At 43.9% G+C, this 22,483-nt stretch overlaps 2 protein-coding genes and 1 pseudogene across 2 annotated transcripts in view; 1 reads left to right on the top strand and 2 right to left on the bottom strand.

Annotated features, from left to right (window-relative positions):
- MUC16 (mucin 16, cell surface associated) overlaps positions 1-11,459 on the top strand; it is a 56,042-nt gene extending 44,583 nt beyond the window's left edge. The window contains 9 exon segments of the mRNA XM_032625601.1: positions 660-709; positions 712-735; positions 738-803; positions 2,336-2,496; positions 3,403-3,470; positions 7,765-7,931; positions 9,672-9,713; positions 9,916-9,995; positions 11,358-11,459. Coding sequence (XP_032481492.1) covers positions 660-709; positions 712-735; positions 738-803; positions 2,336-2,496; positions 3,403-3,470; positions 7,765-7,931; positions 9,672-9,713; positions 9,916-9,995; positions 11,358-11,459 — 760 coding nt within the window.
- A 2,238-nt stretch (positions 11,460-13,697) lies between these two features.
- MBD3L1 (methyl-CpG binding domain protein 3 like 1) lies at positions 13,698-14,260 on the bottom strand. The gene is given in 5 exon segments (XM_032625600.1): positions 13,698-13,806; positions 13,808-13,985; positions 13,988-14,172; positions 14,174-14,227; positions 14,229-14,260. Coding segments are annotated over 5 exon segments (558 nt in total).
- A 2,479-nt stretch (positions 14,261-16,739) lies between these two features.
- On the bottom strand, positions 16,740-17,550 carry LOC116750664 (annotated as a pseudogene).
- Between the last annotated feature and the right edge of the window lie 4,933 nt (positions 17,551-22,483).

Below are 22,483 nucleotides of genomic sequence, written 5' to 3'. Positions count from 1 at the left end.
AGGATTAACCTCATGGAGCCACCAACCCCTTGCACCCACCTCCTTCTTGGGAAATACAACTTTCAGCTAATAATAGTCCAATAATAACATTCACCGTGGCCAGGCTCCCTGCTGAGTACTTTCATGCAAGATCATCTCATTTAATTCTCATAACATCCCCCAAGAAGTGAATGCAATGTTCATCCGCAGTGTTCACATGGGAAAACTGAGGCTCAGAGAAGTGAACAGCCCAAGAGCTGTCAAAGTTGGGTTTGAACCCAGGTCTCTGAGGGATGGGTAGAGGAACTAGGACATCAATACTAGAGAAAGGGAGGATCATGGGACACAGTGCTGACTTTGAATGTTACCAAACTTCAGTTCCTTTGTCTTTAAAATGGGGATAGTTATAATAATAGCTTCCACCAGAGCGATGGGGAGGGAATGTGGAATTCACTTCTTAGAGGTGCACAGTAGACATTCATTATTGTTACTGTTATTGCTTCTATTCCCAACCCCTAGAAGTCTTTCCCTTTTTGGTCAGGGTCTCTTCTCTTGCCTGGGGGAAGAGGCAGTCAGATACCCACAGTGCTTGTCCCTAGGTCTTTGGCTCTATAAAACAGTAACTCAGGAGACACTGCTGGTGTTGGGTGCTGGCTGAGTTCCATGGCCTCTGTTCCTAGGCTGGATCCCATGTCAGTCAGCATCAAGGTACTGTTCTTCTCCAAACTGGACTCCTGATGAAGCAAGTGTTTCTAGACAGACCCTTAATGCCTCATCCCACTGGCTGGGTGCCACCTACCAGTTGACAAATGTGCATGTGACAGGTATGAGATAAGGTGGGGGAATAGGTTCATGGCTGGAAAAGATGGTTTTATGAAGAAGGATAGGGCTTCTGGGTAGCAGTGAAATGGATAGAGGCTGCAGAGGAAAAAGGGGGGCTTTCTGGAAGCCCATGTTGATGATTCATGGCAATGTGTCATCCAACAGGATGCAGGAAGAGAAAATGCAGCGATTGCAACCAAGGAAATGGTTATTTTACATGTCAGTTTTTCGAACCCAGAATGTAAAGGATCCTGTGTTTCCTTCTTAGGCTGCAGTTATGAGTCATGCATTGGTTGATTCATTCATTCATTCAATGTATACACCATGAAAATAAATAGGCACTGATGATACACTGTGATAACCACTATAACAGGGGAATTTCAAAAGTCTGTGGGAACCCCCAAAAGGGATACACAATTCTCTCTTGGAAAGTTTTCTAGAGGAAGTGATGAAGAAACTGAGATCTAAAGGAGAACAGGACCTAGTTGGGGGAAAGAGATGGGCAGCTGTGCTACATGTGTCTATAACCTAGAGTATAGAAAGAACATGTCATTGGAGGAGGCTTTAAGAAGTTTGGTGTGGCTGGAGCATACACCTTGACATGAGACATGGGAAAGCTGTAGCTGAAGATGTGGGCAGGGACTTTCCTGGGCACTGGAATGGTTTGTGGAGGAACAGAACACACCCAGAATTCTACTTTAGAAAGCGCATCCTCTCCGTGTTACAAGGACAATGACTGGGGACGGGGAGGAAGAACAGAGGCAAGAAGACACATTAGGAACCTAGGTCAACAAAGGTGTGTGATAGATGCCCACTGAGGTGGTCAGCACCTGCACCTGCCAACTCTGCCCCAGAGAAGCCCAAGCTCCTCTTCACCACATCCTAGTGAACTCTCATAATGCTTGGTGGAGAGTTGGACAGGCAGACAGATGAATGGATTCAAGGTGGACAGGTAGATGAATGGTCTTCTGTAGGCCACTTTTTTTTTTAATTTTATTGAAGTACAGTTGATTTACAATGTTGTGTTAACCTCTTCTGTACAGAAAAATGACTCAGTTATACATATATATATTCTTTTTCATATTCTTTTCCATTATGGTTTGTCACAGGACATTGAATATAGTTCCCTGTGCTGTAGAGAAGGACCTTGTTTATCCATCCTATATATAATAGCTTGCCTTTGCTAATCCCAAACTCCCATTCCCTCCCTCCCCCACCCCCCTCCCCCCTGGCAACCACAAATCTGTTCTCTATGTCTGTGAGTCTGGTTTTGCTTCATAGATATGCTGATTTGTATCGAATTTTAGATTCCACATATAAGTGATATCATACAGTATTTGTCTTTCTCTTTCTGACTTGCTTCGCTTAGTGTGATAATCTCTAGGTCCATCCATGTTGCTGCAAATGGCATTATTTCATTCTTTTTGAGTGTAGCCCACTTCTAAAATCCCACCTCAGTCCACATTGCCAGGAATAAGTAGACTGGCTGTAATGACTTCTTTGTTAAAAACTTCATACTTTCTTTTTATTCTAGAAGTGGAGCCATCAATTCATATACCAACAGACCAGCCAACAATCAGTCCCAGCTTCCAGGACTTCCAGCTGAATTTCACTGTCACCAACTTAATCTATTCCCAGGACATAGCCCCAGGCACCCCCAAACACCAGCGGAACAAGAGAAATATTGAGGATGCGGTGAGAATGGGGTTGTTTGTCCACCCTGTTCCCATGTAGAGACTGACCTATGGACACTGGGTAGTCAGAGGGCGACTTTTTTTTGGTGTGCACATTTATTTTTTTTCAGTTTGGCAAGCTGGCCTTTTTTTTTAACATCTTTATTGGAGTATAATTGCTTTACAATGGTGTGTTAGTTTCTGCTTTATAACAAAGTGAATCAGCTATACACATACATACATCCCCATATCTCCTCCCTCTTGCGTCTCCCTCCCACCCTCCCTATCCCACCCCTCTAGGTGGTCACAAAGCATCGAGCTGATCTCCCTGTGCTATGTGGCTGCTTCCCACTAGCTATCTATTTTACATTTGGTAGTGTATATATGCTGGACATTTTAAAAAACTGAAGTATAGTTGATTTACAATATCATGTTAATTTTGGGTGTACAGCACAGCAATTCAGATATATATATCCTTCTTCAGATTCTCTCCCTTAAAGTTAATACAAAATATTGAGTATAGTTCCCTGTGCTATACAGTAGATCCTTGTTGGTTACCTGGAGGGTGACTTTTTTTTAACATTTCATGAAGACAGGTTCTTATTCCCATTTTACAAACTAAGAGACAGCCATAGAGGGGTTCACTTGCTAGCCCAAGTCATACCCTGGAACAGGCCCTGGGCTAGTGTTTTCTTTTTCGTTTTCGTGTTTATTTGGGGTTTTTTTGCCGTACCACTCAGCATGTGGGATCTTAGTTCCCTGACCAGGGATCAAACCCATGCCCCCTACAGTGGAGGCACAGATTCTTAACCACTGGACCGACAAAAAAAAAAAAAAAGATGGGGAAGTGTGTTCTTTGGTTAATTGGCATTCTCCGATGCCACTGTGCCATGGATTCTGACCAAGGAAATGTTGCCCTGTCTTTCAGCTCAACCAGCTCTTCCGAAACAGCAGCATCAAGAGTTATTTTTCTGACTGTCAAGTTTCAGCATTCAGGTGAGTTCCAACTCAGGACCCAATCATTTTGGAGGTTTGTTCTGTCCTTTGAAAGTGTCCCACTGCCATAGTCTCTCAGTTCCTAGCTGTTATAGAGGAGAGCCCTAGGAATATAGAGCTGTTACCCAAACATCAGCTTGTTCCTGAACCAGCGAGTACAACTGGCTAGAAACTCAGAAGAGCTTGTGTCAACCTAGCTAGGCATGAAGGTGGCTGGTGCTGGGGGCCATGGAATATAGAGTGTAGCATTCATGTCTTAAGAAATCGGCCACTGAAGGCAGAATCCATGGGAGCTAGGGGTTAGAACCAGATGACTTGGAATCCAGCAGTCTAACCGTGCTGTCCAATACTGTAGCTACTAGCCATAAGAGGCAATTAGACACTTTTATACACCTCTTGGGATATGTTTCACATACCATAAAATTTACCTTTTTGATGTATGTAATTTAGTGGTATATTTATATAGTGTTACAACTATCCCACTACCTAGTGGAGGGAGGAACATTTTCATCACACCAAAAAGAAATCTTGTACCTACCCATTAGCAGTCACTCATTTTTCCCTCACCCCCACCCCCTAGCAAACAATTTACTTTCTCCCTCTGTAGATTTGCCTATTCTGAACAATAGGCATTCCATTTATATGAAATGTATATAAATGGAATCATACACTATGTGGTCTTTGTGACTGATTTCTTTCACTTAGCATAATGTTCTCAGGATCATCCATGCTGTAACATATATCAGTCCTTCATTCCTTTTTAGGACTGAATAATATTCTATTGGATGGCTGTACCACTTTTGTTTATCTGTACATCCACTGATGGACATTGGATTGTCTCCACTTTTTGGCTATTATGAATAATGCTGTTATGATCATTAATATCCAAGTTTTAACATGAACTTATGTTTTCAATGCTTTTGGGCATATAAATAGGAATGGGTATTGTAGGGTCATAGGGTAACTATGTTTAATTTTTGAGGAACTACTGAGTTATTTTCTGCAGAGGTTCCACCATTTTATATTCCCTTAAGCAATGTATGAAGGTTCCAAATTCTTCACATCCTCACCAACGATTATTATTGCCCTTTTTTTCCCCACTATAGCCATCCTAGTGGGTGTGAAGTGGTAGCTCATTGTAGTTTTGATTTGCATTTCCCTAATGATTAGTGATGTTGAGCATTTTTTCATATATTTATTGGCCATTTTTATATCTTCTTTGGAGAATTGTTTATTCAAGCTCTTTACCCATTTTTAAAATTTTGTCTTTTTAATGTTGGGGTATAATAGTTCTTAATATAGTCTGGATACTAGACTCTTACAAGATACATGATTTGCAAATATTTTCTCCCATTTGAAAGGTTGGATTTTCATGTTCATGATAGTATCTTTTAAAGCACAACAGTTTTTCATTTTGGTGAAATCCAATTTATCTACTTTTTCCTTTGGATTCTTGTGCTTTTAGTACCATATCTAAGTAAGCAATGACTAATCCAAGGTTATGAAGATTTACTCTTATGTTTTCTTCCAAAGGTTATATAATTTTATCTCTTACATTTAGATCTTTAATTTATTTTCAGTTAATTTTTGTATATGCTGAGATAGGGGTCCAACTTCCTTCTTTTGCATGTGAATATCTAGTTGTCCCAGCTCTATTTGTTAAGTAGCCTATCCTTTCCCTGTTGTTTTGGAAACTTTGCTGAAAATCAGTTGTCCATAATTGCATGACTTTGCTTACAGACAGTAAATTTTATTCCATTGATCTGTATGTCTTTTTGCCTGTGGCAGTGTTTTGAGTACTGTAGTTTAGTAGTAAGTTTTGCAATTGGGAAGTGGCGCTGTCCAGCGTTGTTCTTTTTCCATATTGGTTTGGTTATTCGAGTCCCTTGAAATTCCATATTAATTTTAGTATCAGCTATCAATTTCTGCAAAAGAGCCAGCTGGGATTTTGATAGGCATTGAATTTAATCTTTAGGTCAATTTGGGGAGTGTTATCATCTTAATAATACTAAATCCCCAATTCATGAACATAGGATGCCTTTTCATTTATTTAGGTCTTTTTAAAAGTCTTAGAACAAAGTTTTATAGTTTTGAATATACAAATCTTACATTTCTTTTGTTAAATTTATTCCAAAGTGTTTTGTACATTGTTTGATGCTATTGTAAATGGAACTGCTTTCTTAACTTTATTTTCAGAATGTTAATAACTAGTGTATAGAAATACAATATAGATTTTTGCATATTGCTCTTATATCCTACAATCATGCTGAACTAATAGGATTTAGTAGTGTGTGTGTGTGTGTGTGTGTGTGTGTTTCTTGGGATTTTTCTATATACAGTATCATGTCATCTGCAAATAGAGAGTTTAACATCTTCTTTTCCAACCTAAATGCCTTTTATTTCTTTTTCTTTCCTAATTGGCCCCATAAGAACCTTCAGTATGATGTGAATAACATATAAGAGGAGGGCAGACATACTTGTCTTGTCCTTGGTCTTAAGGGAAAAGTTTTCACTCTTCCACCATTAAGTATGATGTTAGGGGTAGTCTTTGCATGAATGCTTTTTATCAGGTTTGTAAAGTTTCTTTCTACTCCTAGTTTGTTGAGTTTTTTTTAACCATGAAATTATATTTTGTCAGGTTTTTTGTGTCTATCGAAAACATGTGGAAAAAAAGAAAACATGTGGTATTTGTCCTTTATTCTATTAATATGGTATGTTACATTGATCAATTTTTTTAGATATCAAGCCAACCTTTCAGCTAGAGGTAAGAGTTTGAGGCCTTCTCAAGTCTTGCACAGCACTCTGTGGTCTTCTGGATACCCAGGAATACACTGGAGCTTTTCAAAGCCCCCTGTAGACATCTCATTCCCCAATTTTTTCTTTTAAATTATTAGCTCACCTCTTGCTTGCCTCAACTGGTATTGCTCCCTTGGGCAGATATAGTGTAAAACAATTACCACTGACTGTGGCAAGTGCCATGGGGTTAGGCTTTCCTCTCTAAACAAGCTCTGAACTACCATATGACCCAGCAAATCCCACTACTGGGCATATACCCTGAGAAAACCATAATTCAAAAAGAGACATGTACCACAATGTTCATTGCAGCACTATTTACAAAAGCCAGGACATGGAAGCAACCTGAGTGCCCACTGACAGATGAATAGATAAAGAAGATGTGGCACATATATACAATGGAATATTATTCAGCCATAAAAAGAAATGAAACTGAGTTATTTGTAGTGAGGTGGATGGACCTAGAGTCTGTCATACAGAGTGAAGTAAGTCAGAAAGAGAAAACCAAATACTGTATGCTAACACATATATATGGAATCTAAAAAAAAAAAAAAAGGTCCTAAAGAACCTAGGGGCAGAACAGGAATAAAGACGCAGACGTAGAGAATGGACTTGAGGACACAGGGAGGGGGAAGGGGAAGATGGGACGAAGTGAGAGAGTTGCATGGACATATATACACTACCAAATGTAAAATAGATAGCTAGAGGGAAGCAGCTGCATCGCATAGGAGGATCAGCTCGGTGCTCTGTGACCACCTAGAGGAGTGGGATAGGGAGGGTGGGAAGGAGATGCAAGAGGGAGGGGATATGGGGATATATGTACACATATAGCTGATTCACTCTGTTATACAGCAGAAACTAACACAACACTGTAAAGCAATTATACTCCAATAAAACTCTGAGTCAAATAAAGACAAGCTCCGAAAATAAGGCTTTTTCAAGGAACTGCCAGATAGGTCAAATAATGACAATTCAATGGTGATGGGCCTTTTGGGGAGCTCTAAACCCATTATGGTTTTCAAAGTTACTGAGCCCCTTATGAGAGCAGGATGAGAACTGTGCAAGTTATAACACCATAACGTTTACTCCATTTACCAAGATTCAAACATTTTTTCTTAACTAAATGCTGTTTGAATTGTTACAAGCCTTCGGTTAATTTCTAGACTTCTGAAAAAGTTGATTTTGACCATGTTTGCCAGTGTTCTCATTGTTTTTACAGATTTTCAGAAGTTTTTACTCCAACATTTCAAAATGTTCTCCCTGCAGCTAGTTATTTATAAATTAAGTCAATTAAATAAAATGAGACATTCAGCATCTCACTCACACTAGCCATATTTTAAGTGTTCGATAACAACATGGGGCAAATAATGACTGTATTGGATAGTACAGACACAAATGTTTACATCATTGCAGAAAGTTCTCCTAGACAGGACCAGAAGCAGGGAACCAGGAATCGGGGTAGAATTCCAGATATCCTTGTTCATCCCTTGTGTCCTTCCAGGTCTGAGCCCCGCAGCAACCACACTGGGGTAGATGCTCAGTGTAACTTCTCACCATTGGCTCAGAGACTGGACAGAGTTGCCATCTATGAGGAATTCCTGTGGCTGACCAAGAACGGTACCCAGCTGCAGAATTTTACCCTGGACAGGAATAGTGTCCTTGTGGATGGTAAGGCTCCCTGATCATTGGGGCAGAAGTGGGGGCTTCCAATTTCCTCACCTGGGGACCTTCCTGGGAATCTGGAGACTTTGGGATGAGTCAGCACTGAACTTTCCCAGGCTGGCAGGAGGTGCATACTCCCACAGATTTTACCCACTACTGAGGGAGAGGAAAGGACATTCAGTGGGATATAGGAGACGCTCGCCTTCTCCTAGACTGCACCATGCAATAGAACTCTCTTAGTGAAGGAAATGTTCTATATCTGTGCTATCCGGTGCATAAGCCACGTGAGGCTCTTGAGCATATTAAGCACAGCTATTGTGACTGGCTTTTATGGTTAATGATTTTTAATAGTACCGACTACCAGATTTTTAAAATTTCACTTAATTAAAATTAATTTTAATTTAAAAAGGCACTTGTTGAAGTAAGTCAGAAAGAGAAAAATACCGTATGTTAACACATATATATGGAATCTAAAAGAATAATGGTTCTAATGAACCCAGGGGTAGGACAGGAATTAAGACACAGACGTAGAGAATGGACTTAAGGACACGGGGAAGGGGAAGGGGAAGCTGGGACAAAGTGAGAGAGTAGCATTGACATATACACTACCAAATGTGAAACAGATAGCTGGTGGGAAGCAGCTGCATAGCACAGGGAGATCAGCTCGATGCTTTGTGACCACCTAGAGGGGTGGGATAGGGAGGGTGGGAGGGAGACCCAAGAGGGAGGGGATATGGGGATATATAGCTAATTCACTTTGTTATACAGCAGAAACTAACACAACACTGTAAAGCAATTGTACTCCAATAAAGATGTTAAAAATTTTTTTTAATTTTTAAAAAATTTTTAAAAAGTAAAAAATTAATTAATCACAGCATATATTTTGTAAACCTGGTTTGAATGGAAGTAAGAATAAACCTCCAAGTAGATGTAGAAAAAAATAAATAAATAAATAAATAAAATAATTAAAAAGCACTTGTTCCTGCTCGTATCAGGCAGCACATCTTAAGAATTTGCCTGGGGTTGTACGAGCAGGGGGACCTGAAACCCTCTCCCATTACCCAATGGGTGCTATGTGTCCCTACCCTCATAGAGTTTGTGTTGCAGTTGAAAATAACAAGAATAGGCAATTTAAAATTATAAATTATTTGATGTGAACCAATCCATACTTGGGAGTGGTAATCAGAAGGCTTCCTGGAGGAAGTTACAGTATAGGTGAATCCTGGAAAATAAGCATTAAAAACTCAGTAAAGGAGAAGGGAGAGAATGTATTCATAGCCAGAGAAGAGAGTTTTGAGTGGGAATTTATAAATTTAAAGAGATCCCATGGTCTTGTCAACTGTGATGATCCATTCTCCCCTCCACTAGCATAAGAGGGTCCAGCCCATCATCAGTCATCCATTCCCAGAGGTATGATTTGAAATATCACTCTTGTAGTGTGATAATGGCTTTGTTATTATGTAGCAAAATATCCTCATTTTCCAGTGATGCAAACTAAAATGGAGTGAATCATCATTATGGCTACATGACTTTAATATTTCAATGGAATTATGGGATGATGCAAGGGTAGCAAGTGTTACTAATTTATACATTGGGTACGATACTGTTTTAACTGGATAAATTATATATTGTTATTTCTAGGTGATGGACGTTTATAATGTGGTTCTATTTTTCTGTGTATTTGAAAAGTTTTATTTAAAAAAGTAAAACACACTCACATGCATTCTCCATTTCATTCACTTTCAGGGTATTCTCCCAATAGAAACGATATCTTGACTGAGAATTCGGGTAAGCCTCAAAGACGCTCCAGCCCAGGATGGGGAGGGAATATTTTGATTCTCTGCCTCACTAAAGGGAACCATGTACCCAGGGTACTGGATGATGATGAATGTTGGCCAACCCATGCTAAGGACTTTGAGGCACAGTAGGGGGGATCAGGAGCCCTAGGGGAATGATAGGAGGTGGCTCACACAAGTACTTGTCTCCCCAGACCTCCCCTTCTGGACCATCATCCTCACCTGCCTGGCAGGACTCCTGGTGCTCATCACGTGCCTGATCTGCTGTTTCCTGGTTAGAAAGAAAATGCTGTTGTCTTCTTACTATCAGGTTGTAAGAACCCTTTATATATTACAAATACCTGTCTTCTGCTGGGGATATGTTTTGCAAATATTTTCTCCTAGTCTGAGTGTAGTTTGCCTTTTCCTTTTCTTAACAGCATTAGTCATTAGGGAAATGTAAATGAAAGTCATAATGAGATACCACTACACATGAGAATGGATAAAATTAAAAAGATAACAAGGGTTGGTGAAGATATGAAGCAACTGGAACTCACATATAGTGCTGGTAAAAAATAACATGGACACATCTTTCAAAGTTACATTGGGGTTAGTAGATGCAAACTATTACATATAGAATGGCTAAACAAGGTCCTACTGTATAGCACAGGGAACTATATCCAATATCCTGAGATTAAACCATAATAGAAAAGAATATAAAAGAATGTATATATGTGTATAACTGAGTCACTTTGCGGTACAGCAGAAATTAACACAACATTGTAAACCAACTATAGTTCAATTAAAAATAAATTTTAAAAGAAGTTACATACATCTATGCAACCATCCAGTCCTAGGAATTTATCTAAGAGAAATGAAAACATATGTCTACACAAAGACTCATACACAGATGTTCATGATAATATCTGTACTAGCCAAAGACTAAAAACAACCCAGAAGTCCATCAACAGGTGAAGGGATAAACAAACTGTGGTATATCCACACAATTCAATACTATTTAGCAATAGTACTGGATTAACACATACAATGATTAATCTCAAAATAATTATGCTGAATGAAAGAAGTCAGATGAAAAAGAGTACTTACTGTATGATTCCATTTATAAACAAACTCTTGAAAATACTAGCTAATCTCTGAGGCCAGAAATCAGATCAGTGGTTGTCTGGGAATAAGAATGTGTTTGTAAATAGCAGGGGAGGAGGAATTGCAAAAGAACATGAGGACGATTGGGGGGATAATGAGCATTCCTTATTTCGATTGTGGGGATGGTTCAATAAGTTTATAATCCAAACTTATCAAATCATTCACTTTAAATGTATGCAGTTTACTGTATGTCAGTTATACATCAGTTAAGCTGGGGTGGGGGGAGGAAAACAGAAGATATGAAGGGGATATCAGAGAGAAAATGGTAGGAAAAAAAAGAGAGATAAAAGGAAAAGAGAAGAAGAGAAAGATGTGAAAGAGGGAGAAAAGAGAGGAAAAGGGCTGGGAGAGAAAATTAAGAGAAAAAGAGAAAAAAGGAAGAGAGACACACAGGAACATCAGGTCTCTGTGGCTGTGGCCATGTCCCTCCCCTGTAACCCCCAATACTTGGCAATGACTGGTCCATTCTGATGCCCTCTGCTCACCCTCACAGGTCACTGTCTCCAGGCAGGAGGAGGAGGAAGACTGTGAGGCTCAGCAACAACACCTGGGCTATTATTACCTGCCACACCTGGACCTGAGGAAGCTGCAGTGACATCTGCTTGAGTCCCCTTTTCCCAGTCAGGTTCCAAAGGAGCTTGGCCGGAAAAGAAGAAAACCACATTGGTCAGACACAACCTCTGGGTCTTTCTTGAACTGGCCCTTACCTGGTTCACCCGGTACTGAGATAAAATTTTTCCCCTTCATTATGTCCTAAAGACAACTGCAACTTCTGTCTTACGGTTTCACGCCATATCACCCCTCAGGGACACAAGGATTGGTGAAACAGGCACAGACGTTGTCAATGAACAAAATCAACATCCCACTTAAGTGTGAGGTTTGCCTACCTAGTCACGCACTACACACGTCTCTCCTTGACTCCTGCGCAGCCATCACCCCATCTCTATTCCTCCATATTCTGCACCCCCTTCCCTGAAGCCCTGACAGTCTCAAGTTCCCCTTGAACTACTTCATTCTCTGATGTTCAGATTCACCAGGACGTCCAGAAAATCTGCCTTGGTGACTCCTTTCCCTCATCACAGGTCCTCCAAGGAGGGAAACAGACCAAGAAGGAATGAGTGTGTCTGACATGACTCTGCAGTCAGCCTTGGGACTTGGGAGCTGAAATGACTAGGTATCTGGGAAGACTGAATCCCTGAGTAATACCAAACTCTAGAGAGATAGGGTCTGCTCTGTATTTAAAGATTAATAAAACTCAGGGGAAAGGTCTGACAGAAAAAAAGATAGTCTTTTTTTCATTATTTTTTGCACTGAATCTAACCAAACAGTTAAAGCAGAAACTCTCTAACAGGCAGTGTGAAGCATCCCAGGCATGAAACAAATACTACAGATGCTCTATTATTGTTTAACACCTCGCTCTCAGAAACTATAAATCCCTCAGACAAAAGTCAGTCATGATAAAGAGGATTTGAATAATACAACATGCTTGATGAGGCAAACAGGCAAATAAATCACAAAAAGCAGTGACTTATTATTAGATTAATGATGCTGAAAACAGTCTCTTTTGATATCATGATACCCCAAATGGCATGTCAATTTTCATGAATCAAATTTTCAACACATAAACATCTTTAAAAATAAGGAAAAAAGGGGCTTCCCTGGTGGCGCAGTGGTTGAGAGTCCGCCTGCCGATGCAGGGGACACGGGTTCGTGCCCCGGTCCACTCTCCGCAACGGGAGAGGCCACAACAGTGAGAGGCCCGCGTACCGTAAAACTAAGGAAAAGTTTGGTATCTCATTATATGCAACTCTGAATTAGCATGCAACAACACAAAAATAGAGACCTAGTAGTAGATATCTTATTTGAGAACATAATTATAACAGCTCTTTAATGAAATATTATTGTGGAATCTACTGGGTATTATACAAAAGAAGTATAACCTATTGTGAAAAGGTAGGTTTTATTCTGTGATGGTAAGGGCAAAAATACTAAATAATCCCATAACTTTGATAACTCTCTATTGACTTTAAAATACATATAAATAACATACACAGAGAGGAAAATGAGATAACAACATGAAGAGGAAAGATCTCCTCTTCTCACCAGAAACCAAATCACTCCCCTCAAAAAGATCAATGTCGGGGCTTCCCTGGTGGCGCAGTGGTTGAGAGTCCGCCTGCCGAGCAGGGGACGCGGGTTCGTGCCCTGGTCCGGGAGGATCCCACATGCCGCGGAGCGGTTGCGCCCGTGAACCGTGGCCGCTGAGCGTCCGGAGCCTGTGCTCCGCAACGGGAGAGGCCACAACAGTGAGAGGCCCGTGTACCGCAAAAAAAAAAAAAAAGATCAATGTCTAGGGAATTCCTTGGCGGTCCAATGGTTAGGACTCAGCGCTTTCACTGCCGTGGGCCCGGGTTTGATCCCGCGTCGGGGAGGCCAGCAAAAAACAAACAAACAGGGCTTCCCTGGTGGCGCAGTGGTTGAGAGTCCGCCTGCCGATGCAGGGGACACGGGTTCGAGCCCCGGTCCGGGAAGATCCCACATGCCGCGGAGCGGCTGGGCCCGTGAGCCATGGCCACTGAGCCTGTGCGTCCGGAGCCTGTGCTCTGCAACGTGAGAGGCCTGCGTACCGCAAAAACAAACAAACAAACAAACAAATATAAATAGATGACTGTCTATATTTTCTATGCCACACAAAAGAATCTAATGAAAGAAAAGTATTGGTTTATTTTAAAGTTTCAAAAGCTCAAAGCAAGAAAAACTTACAGACACTGCAGAGAGTCATTAATAAAGTGCTGTGGTGTACCATTTCATCTGCACCATTTTCTCTTTTTTTTCAACAGTGTTTGTCAGGACATCCTTCTTAGCCCCTCACTTTTTCTGCCTTGATAGCTAGCCTGTCTGCAATCAATGCTATCCTCAGTCTCTCTCTTGCCATCTTCACCTTCCTGTTTCCTGATATCTTCCTCAGTCACCGGAAATTGTTTGCAGAGGAGCTGTGAGATACCCAGACCAGCTCCTGGAATCATCTCTGCCAAATCTGAAGACTGGGTAGGGGTGGGCCTGGGGCTGGAGTTCAGACCACCTGTGAGAACTCCTGGCAGAGATTCACCTGTGCAACTAGTTGCAAGGCTTTGGCAAGATCCAAAGTACTTAAGGGTTCTCTGGTTCCACTGAAGACCTGGAATCCATGCAGTCTCTTCTGCCAGAGCACTTGCTGAGGCTTATCCAAAGTTTCCTCCCATTGATGGCATCTGATCTCATTGCCAGGATAGGATATGATTCTAGTAACTAGCCTCTTCAATATGTACAGACATTCTCAAAAGGATGGAGGTGCTTAAGCCACGCTTTGCATTGGTTTCTATGATCACGTTGCTTCCTCTGTGAAGTCTTGACCATCATGCTTCTTTTCTTTTTATCCTATAAAATTAATCATGGGGGCTTCCCTGGTGGCGCAGTGGTTGAGAGTCCGCCTGCTGATGCAGGGGACACGGGTTCGTGCCCCGGTCCGGGAAGATCCCACATGCCACGGAGCGGCTGGGCCGGTGAGCCATGGCCGCTGAGCCTGCACGTCCGGAGCCTGTGCTCCGCAAAGGGAGAGGCCACAACAGTGAGAGGCCCGCGTACCGCAAAAAAATAAAAAAATAAAATAAATAAAAAATTAATCATTAAATTGTACAGGACAAAATAGTTCTAACATCTTATTCCTAAGGAGAAACAAATATTATTAAATATATATATATATTTTAACATCTTTATTGTAGTATAATTGCTTTAAAATGGTGTGTTAGTTTCTGCTTTATAACAAAGTGAACCAGCTATACATATACATATATCCCCACATCTCCTCCCTCTTGGGTCTCCCTTCCACCCTCCCTATCCCACCCCTCTAGTTGGTCACAAAGCACTGAGCTGATCTCCCTGTGCTATGCGGCTGCTTCCCATTGGCTATCTATTTTACATTTGGTAGTATATATAAGTCAATGCTAGTCTCTCACTTCGTCTCAGCTTACCCTTCTCCCTCCCCGTGTCCTTATATATATATATATATATATATATTTTTTTTTTTTTTTAAGTGCCAATGTAGCCATTGCCCGGGCATTAAAAACTCTTATCCACAACACTGCCATTTTCAGGAAAGATCCAACAGTTGATGTGATTCCCTTTTTTGAAACCCTCACTGGTGGGTAGTTGCTTTACTTTAAGCATGATAACCCTACGAAAACTTCCAACGGAATCACCATTCTGAAGCATAACATACTTCACACAGCTGGTACCCTGTAAAAACGTTTGCATTGCACTGGAAAGCAGCATCTGGAGTAGACCTATTTCCTCTTCTAGTTCATTTTCAAGCCCTATTATCAAAAATCTCTTCTCTAGATGGAGAATGCTACTCTTGGTATGGATTTTACAGGCGTTCTTCCCTCAACTTCAGATTTCTCACAAAGACGTTTGTAACAACAGCTGGTCACTGCTATGCCTCAGTGTGATCTGACGTTCACTTTCCATTTGAGGGCAAAGGAGGGAGACAGAGATGAGGGAGTGAAAAAGAGAGCTGGCTTCCGCAGCCCCTAGAGCTGCTAGACAGTGCTGCTCTGTTCTTCCCTACTGCTGCCTGCACATTGGTCGTTTCTTTCAACGTTCGCTACTGTGTTAAGCATAAAAGAAAATCCAAATCTGTTACGTATTGCAGGCTCTCTGTTACATGTCTTTACCCACATTTATCTTGCTCCGTTTTTCCACAACCAGGAGAATATAAACACAGAGCTTATTACTAAACTTTCAAGATTATTAAACACAGGAACTAGATCTACATTTCCAAAAGGAGACTGATATTTCTTCAAAGTCCCAGACCAGGGCTGAGTGTGGTACATCATTAACAGTCAATGATGACAGTGAAATATATATATTTGACCCTGTTTGGCTGCTTCTGTAGTGGATACTTTATGGGGTGACACCAGCCAACATGTGACCTGGTGGATGAATGCAGCCAAACAGGTTTAATTAGATCAGAGACACAAAGGGCTATTCCCTCCTTCGATAACAAATAAAGCAGCTGTAAGCACCTACAATAGCAGTCGAGAAACAAAGGCAGCCAAAACAGAACCATAATTGGTCCTTCTCCTAGCTGGCCTGTGATTTACCTGTAACGTGGGAAGTGACAGCTGGAGCAGGAGGGAGCAGGAAACTCAGCTAGAAGCCAGCTCCAGAAGATGAATTGCTTGGGGATGGGGAGGAGGGAGGTAGCAAAATCTCTGTTTTGTAGCCCAAATTTACTCAACTATTTGTTACACATCATAGAAGGCTGCTAGGTTTTAGCCTGCTGCTCCCAGACCTGGTCCTGATTTCACCAGCTTTGCACGCTAGGAATCCCATAAAATAAATCACCCCCTATTCCCGGATCCCACAGACAGCTCAGCGGGGTTAACACCACCACAAACCGGCTCTGGCCTTAGTACAGGGCATCCTCCAAGCCCAGGCTGGGAGGCGAAGCGGGTAGGAGGCAATGGCAGGCGACGGTACTCCGACTTTTCTCCACCCCCGCGCGCATTAGAAGCGTCGATTTTTGGATCCAGGTCTAGCAGGGATTAATTGTCAGGCAAGTCAACAGTTTACTCCACTTCAGAAAGGACGAAAGATTGAGCGGGCGGACAGGAATCTCCCCCTGCCAAAGGGCTCCAACCTGCTCCCTCTTCCTCCTCCGTCCAAGATAACAAGCTCAAGCCAAAACCTGCGCATTTTGCCAACTCTCCGTTTTCTAAATGGCCCAGGAGCCCAGACAGGGACCACAAGGTGGTGGAAGAGGAAGTGAAGGAAGGGAGGGGGCAGCAGGTGCTGCGAACAGCTTCGCCTCACAGCTCCGCACTCAGCTCGCGCATCAGCGCACCACCGCCTTTCGGTCCTCCTCCTCCCGGCCTGGCGCAGTCTGCGTGGCGTTGCGTTCGCCCTCCTCCAGCTCCGCGGGGTGCAGATGCTTGGCGAGCTCCCGCAGCGCCGCTGCACGTCCGAAGTGGTCGTTGTGCCGCTTCTCCATAATCAGGTCCTCCAGGCTCTGGAACTCGAGCTCGTGGTTGCGCTGGGCAAAGAGCTGGTTCTGCACCCCACAGGGCTGCTGGCCGAAGCGCGGCTCGTCGCCGATCTTGAACCCGTGCTGGCCTAAGGGGCATCAGTCGGGTGAAGCTCTCCGAGTGGCGTCTGCTCAACTCGAGTGGCGTCTGCTCAACTCGCGCTGCGCACCGTGGCGCTGGGGCTCCGCGGCTCGTAGCTGTAGATGGTTCACCACGCGGCTCGCGTCGGGTGGGAGGCTGTTGCTCACCTCCAGCCGATGCAAATGCACCACCTGGAAATTGCCCACGTATACAGTCCAGTTGCGGGTACTGCGCCTGCCACACGAACTCCCCCAGGTCGCCAGGTCGGCATTGTTGAGCAGGTTCTCGGGCGTGTAGGTGTTCAGCGTCACGGAGCCCGCGCAAAGCTTTTCTGGTAGGTGTAGTCGTAGCGGTAGAACTCGGAGCGCCCCACCTCGCGCAGCCGCGGGTCAGAGGTCCACGGCGCGGGCAGCGGCTGCGGCTCCACGGCCTCATCACCATTGGAGAGGATGTAGGAGATTCCGATGTGGGGCCCGTCGGGTCGGCTGTGGGAACTTCCTAATAACTTAGGCGGGTCATTTACTCCGCATGGTTTCCCATCACACTGCGGACGCAAGATCACACCGCTGAGGGAGGAGAAAGCGGAACCGCCACTAGGGTCATTGGCACAGGTCTCCGGACAGGGACTGAGACCACCCGCGAGAGGTGGAGGCCGTGGGGAATTTTGGGGAGGGGGGCGCTGCACCCTGAGACTTCTAGGGCAGTTTGCAAGTGTGGGATCCGCAGTTCCTCTCCTGGCGCAGTGGCAGCGAGGCTGGGCAGGGGGAAGGGACACACGTCTTGCCCTTACAGCTACATCGCGCCTCAAGACTTGAAGGTAGGAGGGCACTGCCTGTACACACCATCCCCTCCCTCCTGCTGGGGTTGCTGCTCCCCCTCAACCTGCTCTCGGGGAGGTGGGGCTCCAGAAGGAGAAGGAAGCAGCCTTGCTGCCTGCCATTGGCAGCTCCTGCTCAGCCCTGTGAGCAACAAGCACCAGATCAGGAGAGCTGGGGTTGTACGTAGATCCTGCTCCCCTGCTCCCGGCTCCCCCAGGGGAAGGAATACAGACTATTAATACAGGGAGGTCTGTTGTTCCTCAGCTAACAAACTGCCTAGAAGGTAACAATTGTATAACTTTCCCCCTCAACCAGACTCAAAATGTACTTTCAAAGGCCAAAGCGTTTTTCACTGCGGGCACTCCTGTCCCTCCTCTTGCACATGTGCCTGAGGGGGCTGGGAGTTCTTGGGTGAGCTAGACCTCCATCCTCCTGGTAGTTCATGGTGATGCCACTGACTGTCCCCTGTTGTTGCAGGCAAAGATGAATCAACTCTTAAACTAAATGAGGCCTGCAGGATGGGTACCCTCCAGGAAGATACAGTGTAGAAGCCTGTGAAATCCATGGTACCTACCAGGGAGAAATGTCTCCTACGTGGCCACATTGCTGTCCACCTACCCCACTTCCAACACCGCCCAACAGTTACTGGACCAGTGGTTCACTAGGTGAGTGTGGCCCCCTCAGCACAGTGGTGACTTGCCCACTGCTAGCTGTGTGTTTGAGGATGTGACCAAATCTCTCTGAGCCTCGGTTTGCTCCTCAAAGTGGGGTGGTAGAGGATAAACCTCACAGAGTCCTCCTTGTAAGGACTACTGGATCACCTATGGCAGGTGCCTGTCTGGTGCCTGGCTCTGCAGAAAGGGCTGCTTGACGTGCCGGGGTTGTTCCTCGTTATTATTTTCCCCTCCCCCATGAAAGGCCATCTGCCACACCCCCCTGGTCTGTGGCCTTCCTGAGTTTAGAAAAGCACATGGAAAGCAACCTGCTATTCCAATGCAAAGGTTTGAGATTCCATCTTGCTGATCCTGGTCCTTGTCCTTGGTGAGGCCAGAGTAGGGATCTCTGTGGGCAGGATGAGAGGCCCCAGGCCCACTCAGATACCTGGCATGGTTCTGGTTGAAGTTCATTCATTCCACAGTATATATTAAGCATCTACTACATGCAGGCACTTTCTGAGACACTTAACAAACTCAGTGAATGAAGCAAACACAATACCTAGGCCTCAATATAGCAGAAGAGTCACAGTCATACTAAACATCATTTGCAGGTCCTGCCCACTGTACATCACATGTGATGCCCTCATCTAGATCTGCAAGCACTCTCCCATATTCTACCTGGGATGATGAACCACAGGACCAACTAAAAACCTGAGTGGTGTCTGGGCCCAGAAGAAGGGCCTCCTGTCCCCACAAAACAGATGGGGAGAGTATAGGGGCTGTGTGTAGGGAGTGACTGGCAGAACCGTGGATCTCACACAATCTTTTGATTTCCCTGGGAGGGCTGAGGTCTGAAAGCTTCTGCCTCAGAACAGGAGGAAAGAGAACTGTATATGGGGTCCCAGGTCCCTTGAGAATCAAAGGGGAGGATGGGTTGAGCACCCCCTGAAATAACCATCCCCACCACAGTCCCATCTTGATCTACCTGGCCCCCTCCACATCCACCACTCCTGACACCCACCATCAGGCCCAGGACAGGAGACGTGGGAGAAATGTGCTCACGGGTCTGCCTCAATCCTCAGTCCTGACTCCCAGATGCATGGAGGACTGAGGTGGGAATGCATATTTGGTCAACAAGCACAAGAAAGGCCTCAAAAGATTCAGGCCAATGTTTCCAAGACAATGAAAATTAATCTGTACAGAGGCCAACAAGGTGCTCATTAAGCCCAAAGTAGTCAAATACAAGATGTTAAAAAGTGCCAGCCCTAAATTAGACAGTCTCACCCATATCATCCACCCCAGTCGCTGGAAGTATGTTGTTTTTCTTTTCCCATATAGTCAAGAGTACTACACTTTGGCAATCACAGACCATGAGCGAGGCCAAGGTCAAAGCGAAGGCCAAGGTCCCAAAAAGTTCCTCCAAAGACTCCAGGAAAAAGGCTTTTGTCCATTAACTTTGAGGATCAAAAATGGTACAAAACTTGGACTACTGCCCGCCTGGGCAGGTATCTCCCTATGCAATTTATAGAAACACAATATAAATTCCATCCCCCACCCCCCACTTACCATAAAAGAGAGATAATCATATAGTTTTTACCCTGAAATATGTTAATACAATAAATCATGTTAATATTTAACTGTCCTTGCCGTTATGGAATAAACTCTACTGGATCATGATGTATGTCTTTTAAATACACAGCTGGATTTATTTTGCTAATATTTTATTCTGAATGTTTACTTCTCTAATCATGTGTTAGAGTGGGCTAATGTTTACAATAGCAAAAAAAAAAGAAAACAAACAACATCCATCAGATGGAGAACAACAGAATAAATTATGGTGTAGTATACTATGGAATGTTACTCAGCTTTTTCTTAATTTTGAGAGGTCCATTGACTAACCCAAAGAGATAGCCATGATATACTCTTAAATGAATACAGCAAGTTACAAAAAGTCTATATATGTGTGTATATATGCTTATATATTTTTGAGCAAAGAGAAAGATGTCGAAAAATACTCAGTGTTGGTTAATGTTGGCTACCCCAAGGAGTACAGTGGAGAAGGGAGAGACCTGAGAGGGGAGGAATATATTAACTTTTTCTTTATTCACTCCTGGTTTGTTTAGTGATTGCAAGCAGAGTATTCCTTTTGTAATTTTTTCTTTTAACAAAGGTAGGATGGTGGGGGGGGGAAGAAACCCCAGTTATCTATTAAAAGTGATGTCAATTAACATCTGTTGAGAACCAATAAATAGCTACAATTAATACATCCAAAAATGAAAATAGAATAAAATTATCAAAAGCAAGAAGAAGAATCATTATGAAGTTCATTTACCTGAAAATACAAAGCAATCAATCTGGAACCAAAGTTACATAGACGTGGTCTTTCCCAAGTGCATTAAGCAAGACATCTTCAGGAAGAACTAGTTTTTCATTTACAACTAGCACAAAATTATCAGTTCATGGATATGAGGACAACCAAGGATAAAACAAAGAGAAAATGAGTCAAGTCCACTTAAAGGAAAATATTTAAGGAATAATTGTACCCATCATACATACACAGATTAGCTGAAAAAGGCAAAATATTACAGAAATCATTGAAGCTTGGGGAAAAAAATAACATTCTGAATAGTCAGCTTGTCATCTTCACTAAAGAAAGAGGGGCAAATTTTTTCCTAGTATGTTATTTTATATTTTACACCGTAAATAGACAAGTCCTTTTTACTAAATCACAAAGGAAAACCAACCACCTTGACCGATCGCCACATATGAAACAACTTAAAATGAAAACTTACAAAAAGCTATCAACATAGAGCATGGGGCCGGGTGGGGGGGGAGCGATAAAGTTCTCACACTCAGAAAGTTGCAGTTACTCACAAAAGTGAGAAATGTTTGTAAAACTTGAAAATATTTACATAATCGAATTTTTTAAAATTGTCAAAGGTCTCATTCTCTCTAGAAAAGCTGTGGTTTGCTATTTCACCAAGGAGATAAAAATTTAATTTTTGTCAGCTCTGTGGTGGTTAAAGGAGAATAGTACAGAAAGAAATGCGTACTAGGAGTCTGCCCAACAGAATTTTTGTCCTAAAAGTTTTTGACTAAGTTTACGGTTATTCAAGTACTCTTTCTCTCAGCTCTTATCAAATCCTTCATAAAAGAAAATTTCAGGACACAAATCAGTAGCCGAATCGCCATGGGCTCCGTTGGCTGCCCACTTCGCCGTCTCCCGCTCGCCTCGTCCCTCTCCCTAGAGCTCAGGCGCTGGAGACGAACGCCCACCCATCCCGAAGCCACCTTTCCCGCCCGGCTCGCCAGTCTCTTACCTGCAGCTCCGAGTTGCTCTTGGCACGTGGGGGTCAAGCCCCAGGCCCCGGGGTCTCCCGTGAGGCTGGCGCCGCCCGCGATTCCCCGAGCACCTCGCCGCGCTTCGCTGCCTGAGGTGAAACTGCGCCCGGCAAAGCGATGCGGCCCTCTCCTGTCAGCGGCCCTCTCCTGTCAGCGGCCGCCTCACAGACGCCGGCTCTCCGCCTCAGCTCTCAGCTCTCAGCTCTGAAGTGAGCGCTCAGCTGGGATGCGAACGCGGCCGGGGGCGGGGCCTCGCGGAGCATGCGCGGAGGGCGATGCCGGAGGCCGTAAGGGCGACCCCTGCCCTGCGCTCAGAGAGCTCTCAGCTTCCCCTGCGGGGGGGGGGTTGGGTATCACTGGCCCGCGTTGCCAGAGCCCAATTGAGCGGCACCCGGGAACCCGCAGTTCCCGGCCTCCCGGTGGCGCCGCCTTTGCGACGGGGCTATTGCACCCTCCAAAGAACGGGCAGCCCTGCCCTCTCCACAGTTTATGGGTGATGAGCAGCTTCGAGAGAGAACGGAGACCAAACCGTTCTCTGCGCGGAGAAGGTGAACCCTGGCTCTGCCGCCCTGTGAGGTTTGGGCATTCCTCTTTTCCTCAGGGGTCTCTGACTGGTGGGGTCCTTGGTATTTTGTGAGGAAGAGGAAGGGGAATTCA

The sequence above is a fragment of the Phocoena sinus genome, chromosome 3, assembly GCF_008692025.1.
Source record: "Phocoena sinus isolate mPhoSin1 chromosome 3, mPhoSin1.pri, whole genome shotgun sequence".
NCBI classification, from domain to species: Eukaryota; Metazoa; Chordata; class Mammalia; order Artiodactyla; family Phocoenidae; genus Phocoena; species Phocoena sinus.
The sequence above is the reverse complement of the archived record's forward strand: the minus strand, read 5'-3'. Positions and strand labels throughout refer to the sequence as shown.